The 15,662-nt window shown below is 42.0% G+C and overlaps 1 protein-coding gene across 1 annotated transcript in view; it reads left to right on the top strand.

The window, feature by feature from the left end:
• The window catches only part of KCNQ3 (potassium voltage-gated channel subfamily Q member 3), a 360,844-nt gene that overhangs the window by 320,981 nt on the left and 24,201 nt on the right, over positions 1-15,662 (top strand). Inside the window, exon 9 of the mRNA XM_008001559.3 lies at positions 1,562-1,588. Within this exon, the coding sequence (XP_007999750.2) occupies positions 1,562-1,588 (27 nt within the window). The remainder of the gene's footprint in view (positions 1-1,561; positions 1,589-15,662) is intronic.

Here is a 15,662-nt window from a genome sequence, read left to right as displayed (position 1 = left end):
ACATGGGGGGAGGGGAAAGACTAGAGGTGAGAGAAGCAGAGATGGCCTGGTCTGTGGAGTATGGGCCTTCATTAAGAGCATGGGCCCTTCATCCACTAGCACAAAACAGAAGTCCAGTGGGTGGCCAGATGGTGAGACCATGGGTAGATCTCAGTGAGAGGGGAGTCAAGGTCATCAGCTGGGAGGAAGGTGTAGAAGTGAGAGAAGTCTGATGGTAGAGCAGGAGGCATGAAATACTCATCGTGGAGAGTGAAAGAGGAATGGACAGTGTAATCCTTTAAACTTTCTCCATACCATGCCTTCTCTTCCAATATGCCCGTCAGCTGCCCCCTTGTGTGCCCTTTCCTTCCCCTTACTATCTTTCCTACTTCTCCTGGCCTCAGAGACCTAAAACATCCTAGAAAGTCACAACTTTCTGTATCCACCTGCTTTGTGATCAACTAACTCATCACTTTATTGTGCTCTTGGGGAAATGAGCCCAGAGAATGTATGACCAGCCCAAGGCCACACTGTAACCAGATGCTGAGCTGACCCTCAAAGCAGAAATTCTTAACTCTCCAACTGGCCCTTTTACTTCTCTGCCATGATTCTCTTGTTCTGTGTCCATCCCTCCCACCTGTGGATCCCCATGTTAGGCCAGTCACTCTTTCAACATTAATGAGCACTCTCATGTGCTGGGCTGCAGAGCTCATATTTTAGACAAGAAAAAAAAAACAGACTACATGTAATTCTAGTGTGATGTGATCTATGTGATAACGACATAATACCATTCCATTTGTGAGGGGATTTTCTCTGTCTAGACCTTGGACAATTGAATAAGAACCTCCAGGAGGGCCCCTCCAGGTGGACATAAAGGATGAGTAGGACTGTTCCAGGCAGGGAAAAGAAGAAGGGAGTTCCAGGCAGAAGGAGAGCCTGAGAAAAGGCTTGGAGTCATGAATGTGTGTAAAGCACGGCTGGTGCACCTCCCAGCTAGGAGTGAGGGCTCCAGAGCCAGATCACATGGGTTTGGATCCTGACTTTGCTGTCTCCTAACTGTGAGCCCTTGAGCAATTCATTTAACCCCTCTGTGCCTCAATTTTCTCCTCAGGGAAATGGGATGATAATAGTACTTCATAGGGTTGTTATGAGGATTAATTGAGTTAAGACAGTGTTTACTATGATGACAATGGTGGTGATAAAGTTATGTTGGGTGTGTGACTGCTACATTATGACATTCCTGGTTTCTTGGTCTGTCCCCACTACCAAACAAATTTTCCGAACTCAACATGAGAGCTGGGGCAGAGTAAGTGCTCAGCAACCATTTCCTGGATGAATAAATGAATGAATGAGTGGCTGAAAAGAGCCCTGAAAACCTCAGAGCCAATGGGAGTAACATGGGCTGGGGTCTGGCTGGGTAAACCTACCTCCTTCATTGGTTCCCTCCACACTGACCATCCTGTCCTAGAGCTCAACTCTGCTCCATCATCTTCAGAGGGAAGCTTTGTGGCAATCTTTCAAGGAAGAATACAGCTGTTTCACGTAATTTATGCTTTATTTTTTCTCCCTCTTCTCTTTCCAGGAAAGAACAGCTGGAGGCAGCATCCAGGTAAGGCTGATTATGAATTCCATTCTTCCCATCTTTGTGTCAAGACAGAGCATCCTGCTCCATATGGTGTATAGCCCCATAGGTGGTCATGCTGGTCCCAAGATAGAGTTTTTGGGGTCACGTGGTTGCTGACCACCATAGTCCTCTGCCTGGTTTCCTTCTGGTTGATCTGAGGGCAACTTAATAGGAATCATGGCAGCAGCCTCTTAGTGAGGGTCTGGGTTCTGTGTCAGGAGTTCTGCATATGTTATCTCATTTGGTCTTCACAACCACAACGTAAGATAGGCCCTAATATCGTCCTTTGTGGATGAGGAGACTGTAGCTCAGAGAGGTTGGATTGAGACTGAGTGGCAAGACCAAAATTCAAAGTCAGGTCCGAATATTAAGACCATGTTATTTGCATGATATATCACCTCGTCTGCTTCCTGGGCTCACAGATGGTAAGTGAATCAAGACTAATTCATGATCCTCATGACTGTGGAGGTTTCTCAGTAAACCACATCTATCTATATGCCTATATGACATGTAGAAGCCATTTTTAAACTATTATTATTGACAAATCACTTGTGAGTCCTCACAATCAATCTACTGGACACTAAGTCCAAACGCTCTCCTTCTAGTGCTGACAGAATCAGGCCAGAGGAGGTGAGAGGACCCTGGACTACCTTATAGGGGAGCCACTTGAGAACAATGGCCTTTGGGAGGCCAAGTCAAATCCTCCCAAGTGTTTCCATGAAGCCCCATCCACACAAAATCCCACTTGGAAGAGACAATTACTGATGGTGTCAGTTCTCTTTCCTTTGGGTGTGTTTTCAAATGGACTATGTGGTTCTTGTCTGGACCCACTTTGGACTGTAAGGGCCTTTGAGCAGATTGTAAAGGAGGGTTAGGTGAATGACAGTAATGGCGTTGGGACATTCACTAGAGAATCTGCAGCAGCTCATGGCTCCCAGAGGCAGAGTGAAAGGACACCACAGACATCTCTGCAGATATTTCTACGGAAACCAAGGTCCCTGGAGAGGACAGGTTCATCCCACATCACACAGCCCATAAGCACCAGGAGTAGATGGTCAAGGTCTCAAGATTCCCAACAGGGTGTTCTTTGCTTTCCTTCTTTCATGACCAACAGGGTTTTAAATCGTGCGGATTTTGACACTGCAAGTGAATTATGAAATCTACCTTTAGGGCCTTTTCTATACAGACATGAACAAAATTCATTGAAATATGCATGCAAATATCACAGTGCCCTGGATTCAGCACTTCCGGTTTAATTAGGACTCAGATAGATGCATTTTGAGGCTTTCTTGGGGATGCCTCTCTAGAAGAGGGGCTTCTGATATCTTGTCATCAACTTGTTCATGTCCCTTTCAAGAAATCCCCACTCTGCTAAGAGCACAGAGGGAAAATCTATCCCATGATTTCTCTGAGTCAGAGTTTCTGGGTGTTTGGTGGCTCACCCTCCTCAGAGAAGAAGAGCAAAGTCATTATGTAAGTCACTCAGTCTCCTTCATCCAGGGTTGGGACAGAGTCAGGTTGGCTGATGCGTTAGCAGGTGAGATGCCAGGTGTGATTATAGCTGCACAACCTAGAGGTGGAAATGAGATCTGGAAATGGGATGCAAGAATTGTCAACAGAGGAATCAATTCCTTTACCCAGGAGGCAGGGAACCAGGTGACTACAGAATGTCAGGAATGTACGTGTACATTAGAGTCACACTTGCTTGTGTGCGTTTTCCACCTTACAATAGCTTCTTCAACAGGCTGACAGCTACCTTTATTCATATTTCTTTTTCTTTTTCCTTTTTTTTTTTTTTTTTTTTTTTTGAGACAAAGTCTCACTCTGTTGCCCAGGCTGGAGTGCAGTGGCACAATCTCAGCTCACTGAAACCTCTGCCTCCTGGGTTCAAGTGATTCTCCTGTCTCAGCCTCCCAAGAAGCTGGGATTATAGGTGAGCACCACGACACCTGGCTAATTTTTGTTTTTTTTTTTTTTTTTAGTAGAGACTGGATTTCACCATGTTGGCCAAGCTAGTCTCGAACTCCTGACCTCAGGTGATCTGCGCATCTTGGCCTCCCATAGTGCTGGGATTACAAGCATGAGCCACCGTGCCCAGTCCCTTTATTCATATTTCTAAATAGAGTCAGATTTGGAATTCACCTTATTGCCTCCTTCTAGCATAGGTAGCCCATACACTTGTTTATTTGTCAGCCTGATGAAAGGATTATATTCTCTGTAATGTAACATGCTGGTGCTATACTGGGGATAAGAAAAATGATTTTCCAGTCAGGTTATTGGAAAGAACTCAAGCCCATATTTAGTTGTAAAGCTATGACTTTATAAGGGCTATCTCGAATGTTTTGATTTACGTGGACTTGTTTGTAAGAACATAAGCCCAGCTGAATTCTTACAATGACTGGGAGATTGGCTTTGATAATTTTATGCAAAGCATTTTACATATGTCATCTTATTTGATTCTCATGAAAGTGAAGGCAACTGACACCCTCCCATCCCTTCTCACCTAGTTTAGATGCCCAACTCATGATGCCCTGAGGTAGGACTCAGAACTTCCCTAATAAAGCATATATACTTTATAACATTGGGCCCCTAGTAAGCCCACAGTAGAAGTTGGCTCTCTTCCTTTTGATTAACTTCAGAATCAGAGATCCTGAGAAGGAAGCATAAAATTATCAAAGCCAACCTCCCACTCATTGTAAGAATTCAACTGAGCTTTTATTCCTCAAACAAGTCCTCATAAATCAAAACAGTCAGCACAGCCCTCATAAGTGACAGCTTTATAAGCAACTATGGGCTTGATTTAAAAGTTATTATATATCTGATTTAAAAGTTATTATATATCTATATAAATAAACTGATTTAAAAGTTATATATCTGCGCAAATATAATAAAGTTCTTTATATATGACATAAATATGATACAGATTTATATATACACCTGTTAAATCATCTCTTCCTCTCTAGACCATGAGCTCCACAAGGCTAATACTCTGCCTGAAATGTAAGATGTACCCCACAAGTATTTGCTGAATGACTATAAAAGATGACCTAATTCAAGGATGAATTGTACCTCTATTTTACTTATGAGGAAACTGATCTCAAGCATTTACGTAACTTACATCTAAGTCAAACATAGAAGATGGGCCTTGCAGGTGCACGGGGAGTCCATGAGTCTTCCTCCGCATCAGCTGGACTCTGCCTACAGCACAGGTGGCTGTCATGCCCTTGTTATCCATGTGTGCAGAATGAGCTCGGCTAATACAATGGACGCATGATCTCAACTCTTGTCTTCCCTCGGCCAGAAAGTCTTATCTCACATCTTATATAGCCCTCTCCTTCACTTGTTTTGGGAGCCTACCTAATGTCACCTCCCAAGTGAGATTTTTCCTGACCCTCTGCCCATGCCCCTGCCTCTATCCCCATGATCCTACGATGATTGCCTCCAGGCTATCAGGTTGCCTCCCAGGGGCTAAGCTCTGTCTGTTTTATTCACTGTATTATCTCCTACACCTGACACATTGCCTGGAACAGAGCCTGACACATGGTTGGCTTTTAGTAGATATTAACTTTGTAAGACAGTGAAGGATGAATGGATAGATGGATGGATGGATGAATGGATGGATGGATGGATGGATAGACTCATTATTCTACAAGTGTCATAGTGTTTCACCCAACTTAAACTGAGGGAGGTGTACTGGTTCACATAGCCAGCCATCAGAGAGGGTGGGAACCCCTAAGAAACAAGGAATGGGACCCCAGGATTTTCTCTCTTCATCTCTTATCTCTGTTTCTCTTTTTGTGACAATTTTGCTCTCTCAGCCGACTTTCTCCATATCAGTGAAGCAGTGGATACTAACAGTTCCAAAATCACATATATTTCCTCTGTCCTCTGTCCATCTGCCCTTCACCCAACACCAGTTATTAAAGTCGCAGAGAAGCACTCAGATTGACCCAGTTTGGGTCATATATTCACACCCTGGACAACCTCTACCCCTTGAAGAGTAAAAGCTGCTACTGTCTAAGCTCTGGACCAGATTTCTACCTGTTAGAGTGGGTGGGTGCTGGTATAAGATACTATGCTTAGCAGCCCCCATTAGAGTCACATGACTGCAGTGGGATACTCAGTTCTCGAAAAGAATAGGGCACTTTTTTCTCAAAGAATGAGCAATGAAACATCAAGCAGACAAAACACAGTAATTGTTCATTACAGGCATAAATTCTACCTGTAAGTTTTCAAGTTCCTAATAATAATATTGCATTAAAAAACATGAACAGTTAACCATATTAAGACTGGCATTTTGTGTTAGGTCCATCATTTTGAACAGCAGTAATAACTATTCAGTAGACATGCAACAGTGCTGATAATTATAGACATCTTTTTGATAGAAACTAGCATTTTTTAGATTCTCAAAATAGATAACTGTGTTGACAGCAGTTGCTTGCCTGAGCCCAGTGGTTCACTCTGTATTTTCTACCAATTCAGTCTGAACAGCAGCCTTCAGGAATCTTCTCCTCTGTATTCATATTTGCAGAGGGAAAAAAATCTGTCCCAGGTACCATCTTTCTCTCTATGTGATGATTATGTCTTTCCCATTATAGAGTGGTCAAATTTAGTAGAGAATCATTCTTTGGATCAAATAATCCAACAGTAATTTACAAAGAATGCTGACTGCTTCCCTGGCATAGTTGTAAGCACATCTCATCTTCATAACCACCCTAAGAGATAGGTACTATTTTTAATCCCCACTTTATAGTTGAGAAACTGAGGTCAGATAGATAAGTGACTTGCAGAAGGTCACAAAGCTAGAAAGTAGCAAGAGCAAGACTTGGATCCAGTTGGTCTAGCTCTGTAGTTCACGATTCTCACCACTATGCTCCTCCTTCCAGTTGTTGGCAACAGTTATCTAGTCAGTCACAGAAGGTGTCCCTTTGGCTCGTTTTGTTCTCTTCTACCCTTTATTGGCCCACATGGCTGAGGTCCCTGCCACAGGAGGAGGCTATAGAGGGAAGAAAAAGTACAGAGCCAGGGTCATCTGTGGTGTGAAAGAACATTTGGTTAGATGCTATAATTGACACTTTGCCTTCTCCCTGTGACATCAGCCACTTGAAATTTATCTCACAGAGTCGTGAACAATGTTGGCAATCAGACACCTTCCATGCTCCAGAATCAATGACTACTGAAGGTAAACATGAATTTAGAGCTCAATCAATCCAATCCCCTAATTTTACTGATGAGGATATTGTTAACCAGAGCAAAACAAAAGGCTTGAACACAATGCCATAGCTATTAGTATTTTCTCCTGCTATCCAGACCCTGCAACATTATCCCAGAATGCAGAGTAACTGAAATGCAGAGGTGAGATTTGGACCAATTTTATTTAACCTCAGAGGGATCCCAGATATGTCTTGAAGGCTTAGTCTCAATTTTCCTCTTGGGATAGTGGGGTATGGGGGGCTATGTATAATACCCCTTCCCCTCTGAATTATGAACCAATTAAGAAATATACCTAGAAGTCAAAGGATTAAAACATAGGTTATCAAAGACCACATGTTCTCACTCATAAGTGGGAGGTGAACAATGAGAACACATGGACACAGGGAAGGGAACATCACACACTGGGGCCTTTTGGTGGATGGGGGGCAAGAGGCAGAAAAGCATTAGGACAAATACCTAATGCATGTGGGGCTTAAAACATAGATGGTGGGTTGATAGGTGCAGCAAACCACCATGGCACATGCATACCTATGGAACAAACCCGCATGTTCTGTACATGTATCCCAGAACTTAAAGTGAAACAAATAAAAATAAAATAAAATAAAACACAGGTTACATTTTCTGGATAAAGCAAGATTGGCTCTGGGGGCAACACTTCTCACCAAGTGTGTCCTTGGAAACAGCACAGGGACAGAACAGACACTCTCCCAGTCAGCCACTGGGAACTGAGAGCTAGAGAGAGAAAGACCATATCTGAACACTGACATTTAATATAGAACTCTCCCAATCAAAGAACATGGGCGAATGGCTATTGCACACACCATAACCCAGTTGGATAATTCACCTCCTTCCATGGAGAGAAGCTAGTAGAGCTATCAGCTTCTTCCCAATTCTTTTGAGAGTATAGACATTCCATTTTTATGACTTCAAAAATAGGGAAAAGATGGTCCTCCATATGGTTCATGTGTCCTTCTCTCTACCTATGAGCATTGGCATCCCTTAGCACCCAAGAATATGCCTCAGCTCCCTGACTTGGCTTCATCAGTCTAAAAGCAGAACTTTTCACTAAGTACATTCACCAAGCCCTCATCTGCTATTAGATTTCTACAGCAGCCATAACAAATTGCCACAAAATGAGTTAACTTAGAACAACAGAAATTTATTCTTTCACAGTTCTGGAAGCTAGAGGCCTGCCCATGCTCCCTCCAAAGGCTCTAGACCAGGGTCCTTTCTTGCTTCTTCCTAGTTTCAGGTAGTTCATGGTGATCCGTGGGCTTTTAGACCCATTCCTCCAATCTCTGCCTCCCACTTTACAGGGCTTTCTTCCCTCTGAGTGTGTCTGTGTCCCAAATCTCCCTCTCATTTATCTTATAAAGGCAACAGTCATTGGATTAAAGGCCCACCCTAATTCATTATGCCCTCATCTTTACTTGATTACATCAGCAAAGACCCTATTTCCAAATAAGGTCACGTTCCCAAGTATTGGGTTAGCAATAGAGCATGTTTGTGCGGGGTGGCACACTTTAACCCTCTATGTTTGCCAAAAACAAGTGTGGTAGGTTGCACATGGTGGGAACCTCTCTCAGCAGATCCAGGATACATGACTTTGAGATAGATATTTATGAGAGATTTGGATTTTATTATCCCCCTACACCAATGGAGATACTAGGGATTAGCAAGGTGAAACAATTCACACAGGGGCTTGGATTTGAACCTGTGTCTGCCTGGATCCCTCCAGATCTATGGTCATTTCTTCTCTTTAACTAGGGACTAAAAATAACTAGGCAGTAGAATTAGGAGGTAGTCATAGCCATAGGGACTGAGGACACAGTCCAGAGTTAGACTACTAGACTTCAAAACCTGGCTTCCCTTGTAATTAGCTGTGTGCTCTTGGCAACTTATGCAACCCCTCTGTGTCTCCATGTTCTGATCTGTGAAGTGGAGATCATAATAATGCTGACCACATGGGCTGGCTCAATCACACCTATCATACCTTGAAGACAGTTCAGCCTGTAGTAAATGCTCACTAAAGATCAGTGCTGATCAACCGGTGTGTTATTCAGACAAGAGATTTGGGTAAATTGAGAAAACATTTCTTATGAGACCAGAAGAAAATAATATGTCGCTCTCCACATTCACAACAGTATCATTGGAGTACCAGTTGCAAATGTCCTGGAATCATCCTCATAGATCTGCAGACTCACTGGGTTAGAGGGAACCAAACAGGCCCTTGAGTTCAGCAGAACTAATTTTGCATACCTTTTTAACTGAGATAACCCAATTAACACATCAGAGTTATTTCAAAATCATGATGCTGTTCCTTCCAATCGAGTGGTCAGTCTAATCACAATCCTGCTTCCTCCTTGCCTTATCTGTCCTTCCCCTTCCCCAGGATAGCCAGCCTTTTGGGAATCACCTGCCACCTGGGCCCAAGGTCCCTTATCTCTAGAACAGAGATTGAGCTAAGTGATTTCCAAGCCACTCTGGTCCTTTGTTCTATGAGTTTCCAGCCACAGTAGTAGAATTGGAACCATGCTGTTTTACCACGTTAGACACTGCAAGTTACAGATTACTTTTAATAATGTTGGCTATGTGATTCTGGGCACATTACAAACCTCACTGTGCTTCAGTTTCCTCATCTATATGATGGTTATAATCAGGGTACCTATCTCCTAGGGCTGTGGTAAGGATTGCGTGCTTAGAATAGATCCTGGCCCATGGTAAGTATTATTTAAAGATTTGCTTTTATTATCATTGTTATCCTGATTTGCACCCATATTTCCAGGTTTTCTTGGCCTGGGGTTATTTCCATATGGTGTAGAGCTAGTTTAGGAGTCAGATCAACCTAGATTTGAATCCTGGCTTTGCAACACTTTTCTCCTTGCTTCCATCCATCCTTCCTTCGTTCTATCCTTTGCCTTCCCTAACCTAAACACTGAGTATTAAGAGCTCTGCTTTTTGTCAGCCCTGAAGATTCTCGGGGAATTGTAACTCCTATTCTAATGGGAAAGGCCCTCACAATCTGATGGGGGGAGCAGATGTGCCAGCCGAAAAGAACAATGTAGCGTCGAGACTACTGGTAGGGAGATGTTAGAGACACAGGGGCAGGAGAAACAGGCACAAAAAAAGGAAACTCTAAGCTCTACCAGAAAGAAGAGAACAGGGAAGAATCCACTAAAGACCTTTCTTCTGGCCTCTCAAGGGCTAAGTAGATTTACACTGAGCTGAAGAAAGAATTAAGGTCCTGATTTTGTTCCTTCCATCTTTTATTCTTTCATCCTTCAAGCTTTGGGGGCCTAGGCCTGTGATCTTCTCTCCAGTCACGTGATTCTGTTGTAGAAAAAAACGAGTTCTTGTCACATGACCAGGAAAGATTAGGCATGCAGTCACTTTGAAGAGTGAGAGGTTACAAAATTTATTGGGTGAAAAGGAAAAAAAAAAGCAACACAGCAAAGTGAGAGGAGCTCCTGTTCACAGGTTTCCATCTCTCAGTTGGAATCCCAAGTCACCACCCAGGAACAGGAGAGGCCAGGCTCCTCCTCCCTGCAAGCTGCACAAACTTCCTGCAGCCCCACCCCATCATCCCAGTGCACAGGCTTGTTGGGGATTCTCCACGGACCTTATCACCTCCTGCATCTATCATTCCCTACTCTAAAGAAGTACATCTAACTGCCATTAGAATAAGGATAAGGATAAAGACAGATCTTAACTGCTTCCTGTTGACAGGGGTGCTGTTTTGGGAAAACGGCAGTCAAATCACCCTCAGAGGCCTATCCAAGGGTTCCCACCAGAAGGGGCCATTGCCCAAGGCTCCAGTTGCATGACTGGAGTTTGATGGCCTGAAGAAGGGACAAACTGAGTTATTAGAAAACATGTATAAATATGAAATAAGAGGGTATGGTAAGGACAGCTCAAAAATCCCAAGGACTTTTACCAGTTTGCATGGGGAGAAGGGGGCAAAAAGCCTGATTGGATAAAAAACAAACAAACATACAAACTTTTACCTTTTTGATGGCACATCAAGCTTCTGGGTTCCCTTCCCCGGAGCCCAGTCCTAAGCCAACCAGTTTAAGGTTTGGGAAATTAACTTTTCCCAGTTTGGAGGCTCCATCTGAAGGGAGTCTCCCATAATATAGAGACACAATTACCTATCATTGAAGAGAGCACAGAGGAGGAAAAAGGGAGGAAAAAAAAAGGCATTTTTTTTCAAAGGCATCCCAGAGGTTCAGGATGCATTTGAAAGGGGTACGGAGATGAATGGCTACTCAGCTACAAAGAGGGGAACAGGTGTCCCTGGCTCCTTTCTCTTCCTAGCAAATACCTAGGGTACATGAGGGAGGGAAAATGAGGCATTCCTCTTTCTCTCCTTCCTCCTTCAATCCCTGAGTCCTGGTGACTATGGCAGGGTGCCACCCATGGATGTTAAAGAGGCTTTCATCCACGTTAATGGGAGTGCCTGCAGGGTAGGAGTATCCACTCTTACCCACATATGCCCTCTCTCTGCTGTCAATAGCCTTGAATTACCTAGACATCATTTATGCCATGAATAGTAGTGTGATATAAGAGGGTGTTTTTATCCATGAAACAGGAAGCTTGGCTTACTCAGCAGGAATCAGTCACGCTCAACTGTGCTGTGTCTTTTAACTGCTATTATGATCTGCCTCTGGATCCCTCAGATCCAGTTTTCTTTCCTAGGGCTTTGACCCAAAGCTTGGAATTGAGTTTGGAACAAAAATGTGTCTTAGGGGGACTGCATGGACTCCTTATCATAAGCTGAATACTAAAGTGAAGCTGTGGAATTAAGTCCTTCTCTAATGAGGGAGATAAAAGGATGTCTTATGACACACCCAGGGAGAGAAAAGGATGTCTTTGGATGCATGGTGCTTGGCTTTGGTTATCTCTCTTGGTCTTACTTTCCCAAAAAGGAAACCTCTGGGTTAGGGGCACTCTATTTATTCCCATCGTCTGGCAGGATTTGCAAGACAATGGCTCAGAACTAGAATATTGATCCAGATTTTTACATTGCCCATCCCTCTTGTTTCTTCTGAGCTGCACCCAGAGATTTCTGGTTAGTTCACAGCAACAATCAGGGTTAGTCTAAAATGTAGGCAAAAACTTAAAAAACAACGAATGAGTTTAGAATTTAATGACAAACTTATGATAGGTTTTGAAACATAATTCCTCTCTCTCCAATACTCATTTTTGTTAAAAAAAAAAATCATGATAAGATGAAGTTGTTTGCAAAATAGATTTTAGTCTTATACTTGGCCTGATTATTTGCATAAAGTGCAGCAAGAATAATTATCTCTACATAGGCCTTTTAGACTGGCTTTGATGGAACTCTGTCCCACAAGGAATCTCAGATAAGACCTTTTAAAGCAGAGCCCAGTCATGGGTTTGTATCCTCAAATACCTGTGAGTTGGGTGATCCTCTCCTCTTAAGGTCCCAAGATAAAACTGGAGATCCTGGGCCTGTTAGAAAGTGACATTTTTTACTGATCACAGGTCAGGAACCCTGTACAGGGACTGTGTAGACAAGAGTGTAAGGCCAGTTTTTTTCCAAGGCATTTTTATTGGCTCTGCAAGTCAAGCTTGACTCCTTAAAAGGAAGAATGCTCTTCCAGTCAAAGCCTTGGTAAAACAACCAGTCTCTACAGTTGTGTCCGGTTGCAAAAGAAAATGGATTCTTATTGCACTGATGCAGGCAACTGTATTGCCATGAGTAAAGAATACTCACAACTAGTTTCCAAATTCTAGGACAAGCAGACAGAGAGAAAGAAACATGCTCCAAATTTTGTTCACAGAGTATACCTTACTCCATAGGTAAAGGCTGTAAATAGTTCAAAATAGGTTTCCTTGACTCTGAAAAAGAAAACAAGAACCAGCAATATTCCAAGCAAAAGTAAAAAAGATTGCTTTGGTTTTCTGTGAGTTCATTCAGTTAGATCTTGTTTTGCTTGATATTCTTGAACATTTGTAGCTCTTCATAAGTCCTGTACATTTTTTCTTTATTCCAATGGCACAATCTCCAAAGTTATCAGAAACCTGTATTTGAGAGCAACTGTCAAAGTTCTGTAGCTTATTATAAACCGTCTTTTGAAAGAGGTTAAAACAAGGCAACAATTGTCAAAATGTCCAGGGTAGTTAGAGTTAGAAACACAATTGACAAAGAAGTTTGGTTATCTCATGGTATCCAGTAAATTAACATAATCTTAATTATGATAGCATGTACTTAGACATTAAGATTTTAGAAATCCCATACAATTTTGGAACATATATTGGTATTATTCACCAAAATATAGCCTAAAGAAGATTGAATACCATGTACATAAACATGTCAAATAATACCATGTACATAATCCCATGTACATAAACATGTCAAATAATCCTGTTTACTTCTCTTTTCTGGATACTCCAGACGCCCTCTGAAGCATCCGAAAATCCAGATATCAGGAAACACAGTTTGAAACTGAAGTTTGATTTGGGCAAGCCTGTTAAATATGTTAGAGGCTTAAAATAGTTTATATTATGAAATAGAATTACATACTACCATAAATTATTTATTTTGCCAAAATGATGACTCAGAAATTTTAAAAAAGCAAAAACCTTTTATAACCCTTTACAAATTTTGCTAAAGAGAAGATTAGTGCCTTAAGAATACCTCGTTGTGCTTTTATTTTAATGCTCAATTTACAGAAAAACTTATAATACCCTTTTGTATTTAATCAATATATTCACACATGGAATTTTTGCAGGATTAATTTTTACAATCCCTCCACCATGTGTTTAAACTTTTAGCTTTGTCATATCTAATTTAAAACAATTCTTTAACCTTAGGTGAGAATTTATATTTTTATAACTTTTTATAACCTTTTATTTAAAACACATTTTACTGTTCTTACACACCTTGCACATAAATCTATTTCTAGTAGTCTCAATTACATGTCATAATGGTAACTTTTAGCAATTTTTAATGTAAAACCTAGTAAGTTGTTTTGATTATGTGCTAGATGCAGCCAAGGATTGACGCCTTCCAGCATAATTAAGGGTGTGGTTAGTTCCATATGTCCCCAGGCCTTACCAGTTGTGAAGCCAGCAAAATAAAAAATTCTCAAATGCCAAAAACGCAGCCTATAACCTTAAAACATTTAGCCAACCTAGTATCTGACCTGCATAATTTAGTCCACCTATTTATATTTTGATGACATCTGCTTTTTACCAATAATTAGTAGGGCTGTTTTTATTTTTCAAAGATTAAAGTCACGTGAACATAGTTTTTATCTTCCCTTTAAAAAATATTTGATCCAAGCACTTATCTTCCTTTAGGCCAATTAATTAAAGCTCTTTTTATAGACATCTCACACACACAACACATATATAACTACACAGACAGGCAGAAGAAAACCCAGTCCCCATAAGATCTTTTGTTTGCCAATCTCCTATTTGGATTATTGGCCTCCAGGTACTTTTAATTACTGGGGTTCTATGAGGGAAACAGAGGTCTCTCCCCTCTAATGTGTGCATTAAAAGTGGCAAGGCAAAATGGAGAAAAATATTTTAGTCAACAGAAAAAAAAACCCTTTTCGCAGCAAAACAAGGTCCAAGAAAAGGAAAACAAAGTCCTTGTAAATGTAACTATAACTTGGATAATACACTTTTAATTAAGGTGAGTACTCCTTAAGAAAATTCTTTTAACTCCCTTATTAGCCGACTTTAGCCATGCCAAACAGCCAATATTTCTGACTTTCAAACTTTACTAAAGGCTCAGAAAAAGGAAAATCCAAGGTAGTTCATGGAGGGTAAGGGAATCAACAAACAGCAAAAGTTCACATATCAAACCAGAAAGGACTCATTCCCTAGGCCAGGATTGAATCCAGGCCGCCCAAAGGCTGAACAAAGCCCTGCCACAAGGTTACAGGCCACGCCCTTAAGGATGTAAATCAAGATGGAGGCCTGCAGCAAAGTTTGCTACCAGCCATACAGAAAGATGTGCAAAGCACACCAGATTGGCCACAGCGTAAGACTAACCTCACAAATCCCTTCTCACAATCAAAACTCTACCAACAATACAGTGATCCCAATCATTTCCAGCCCAACAAAATGTCTTCCAAAAGGGAAAAAAAAAAAAAAAAAAAACCCTTGTTTTAAAATCATCTGCTGACAGGGTAGAGAAAAGGAGGTTAAATGCAGGGCTGTGTTAACTGCTGACAGAGTGGAAAAGAGAAAAGAATGACTGGGGGAAGAACCTCTTATTCTTATGGCAAATGGTTTCTGCACCAGGGAGATAAGCTTAACTATTGTGGGAGAGAGCTGGAGTCTCTGGCTGGGGTAGGTGGGGCCTCTGTGGACTCGTGGTGGGGAATGCCAGCCAGTTGCTTGGGGCCCAGGCAGCAGCTATGGCTCATCCTTACCCTGCATGGTCATTGGACACTGCACACACATGAGGCACACACCACAGCCATGCACTCTGGCCGGTAGGGAAGTGGGGGTGAGCAGCTGCCTGGTCCAACTATCCTGTGTGCATGTGTCTGTGGCCCTTGGGGTAGGTGTGGACCACCTCCAGTACTGTATTGTAAAAGGAAAGATAGGTGTCATTACTGTCCTGAAACAAAGACGATGAAGGCCATAGGACCAAAAGGCTCAGAAGCAAAAGTTAAAGGCTTTGGGTCCCCATTTCACCCTCCCTTCCTCAGATTCCATGTTCTGGGTACCAAAAAATGTTGTAGGAAGAAACCGGGTTCTTGTCACATGACCAGGAAAGATTAGGCATGCAGACACTTTGAAGGGTGAGGGGTTACGGAACTTATTGGGCAAAAGGAAAACCCACACCGCAAAGTGAGAAGGG

Source organism: Chlorocebus sabaeus, chromosome 8 (assembly GCF_047675955.1).
Source record: "Chlorocebus sabaeus isolate Y175 chromosome 8, mChlSab1.0.hap1, whole genome shotgun sequence".
Lineage (NCBI taxonomy): Eukaryota > Metazoa > Chordata > Mammalia > Primates > Cercopithecidae > Chlorocebus > Chlorocebus sabaeus.
This window is presented reverse-complemented; position numbering and strand designations above follow the sequence as displayed.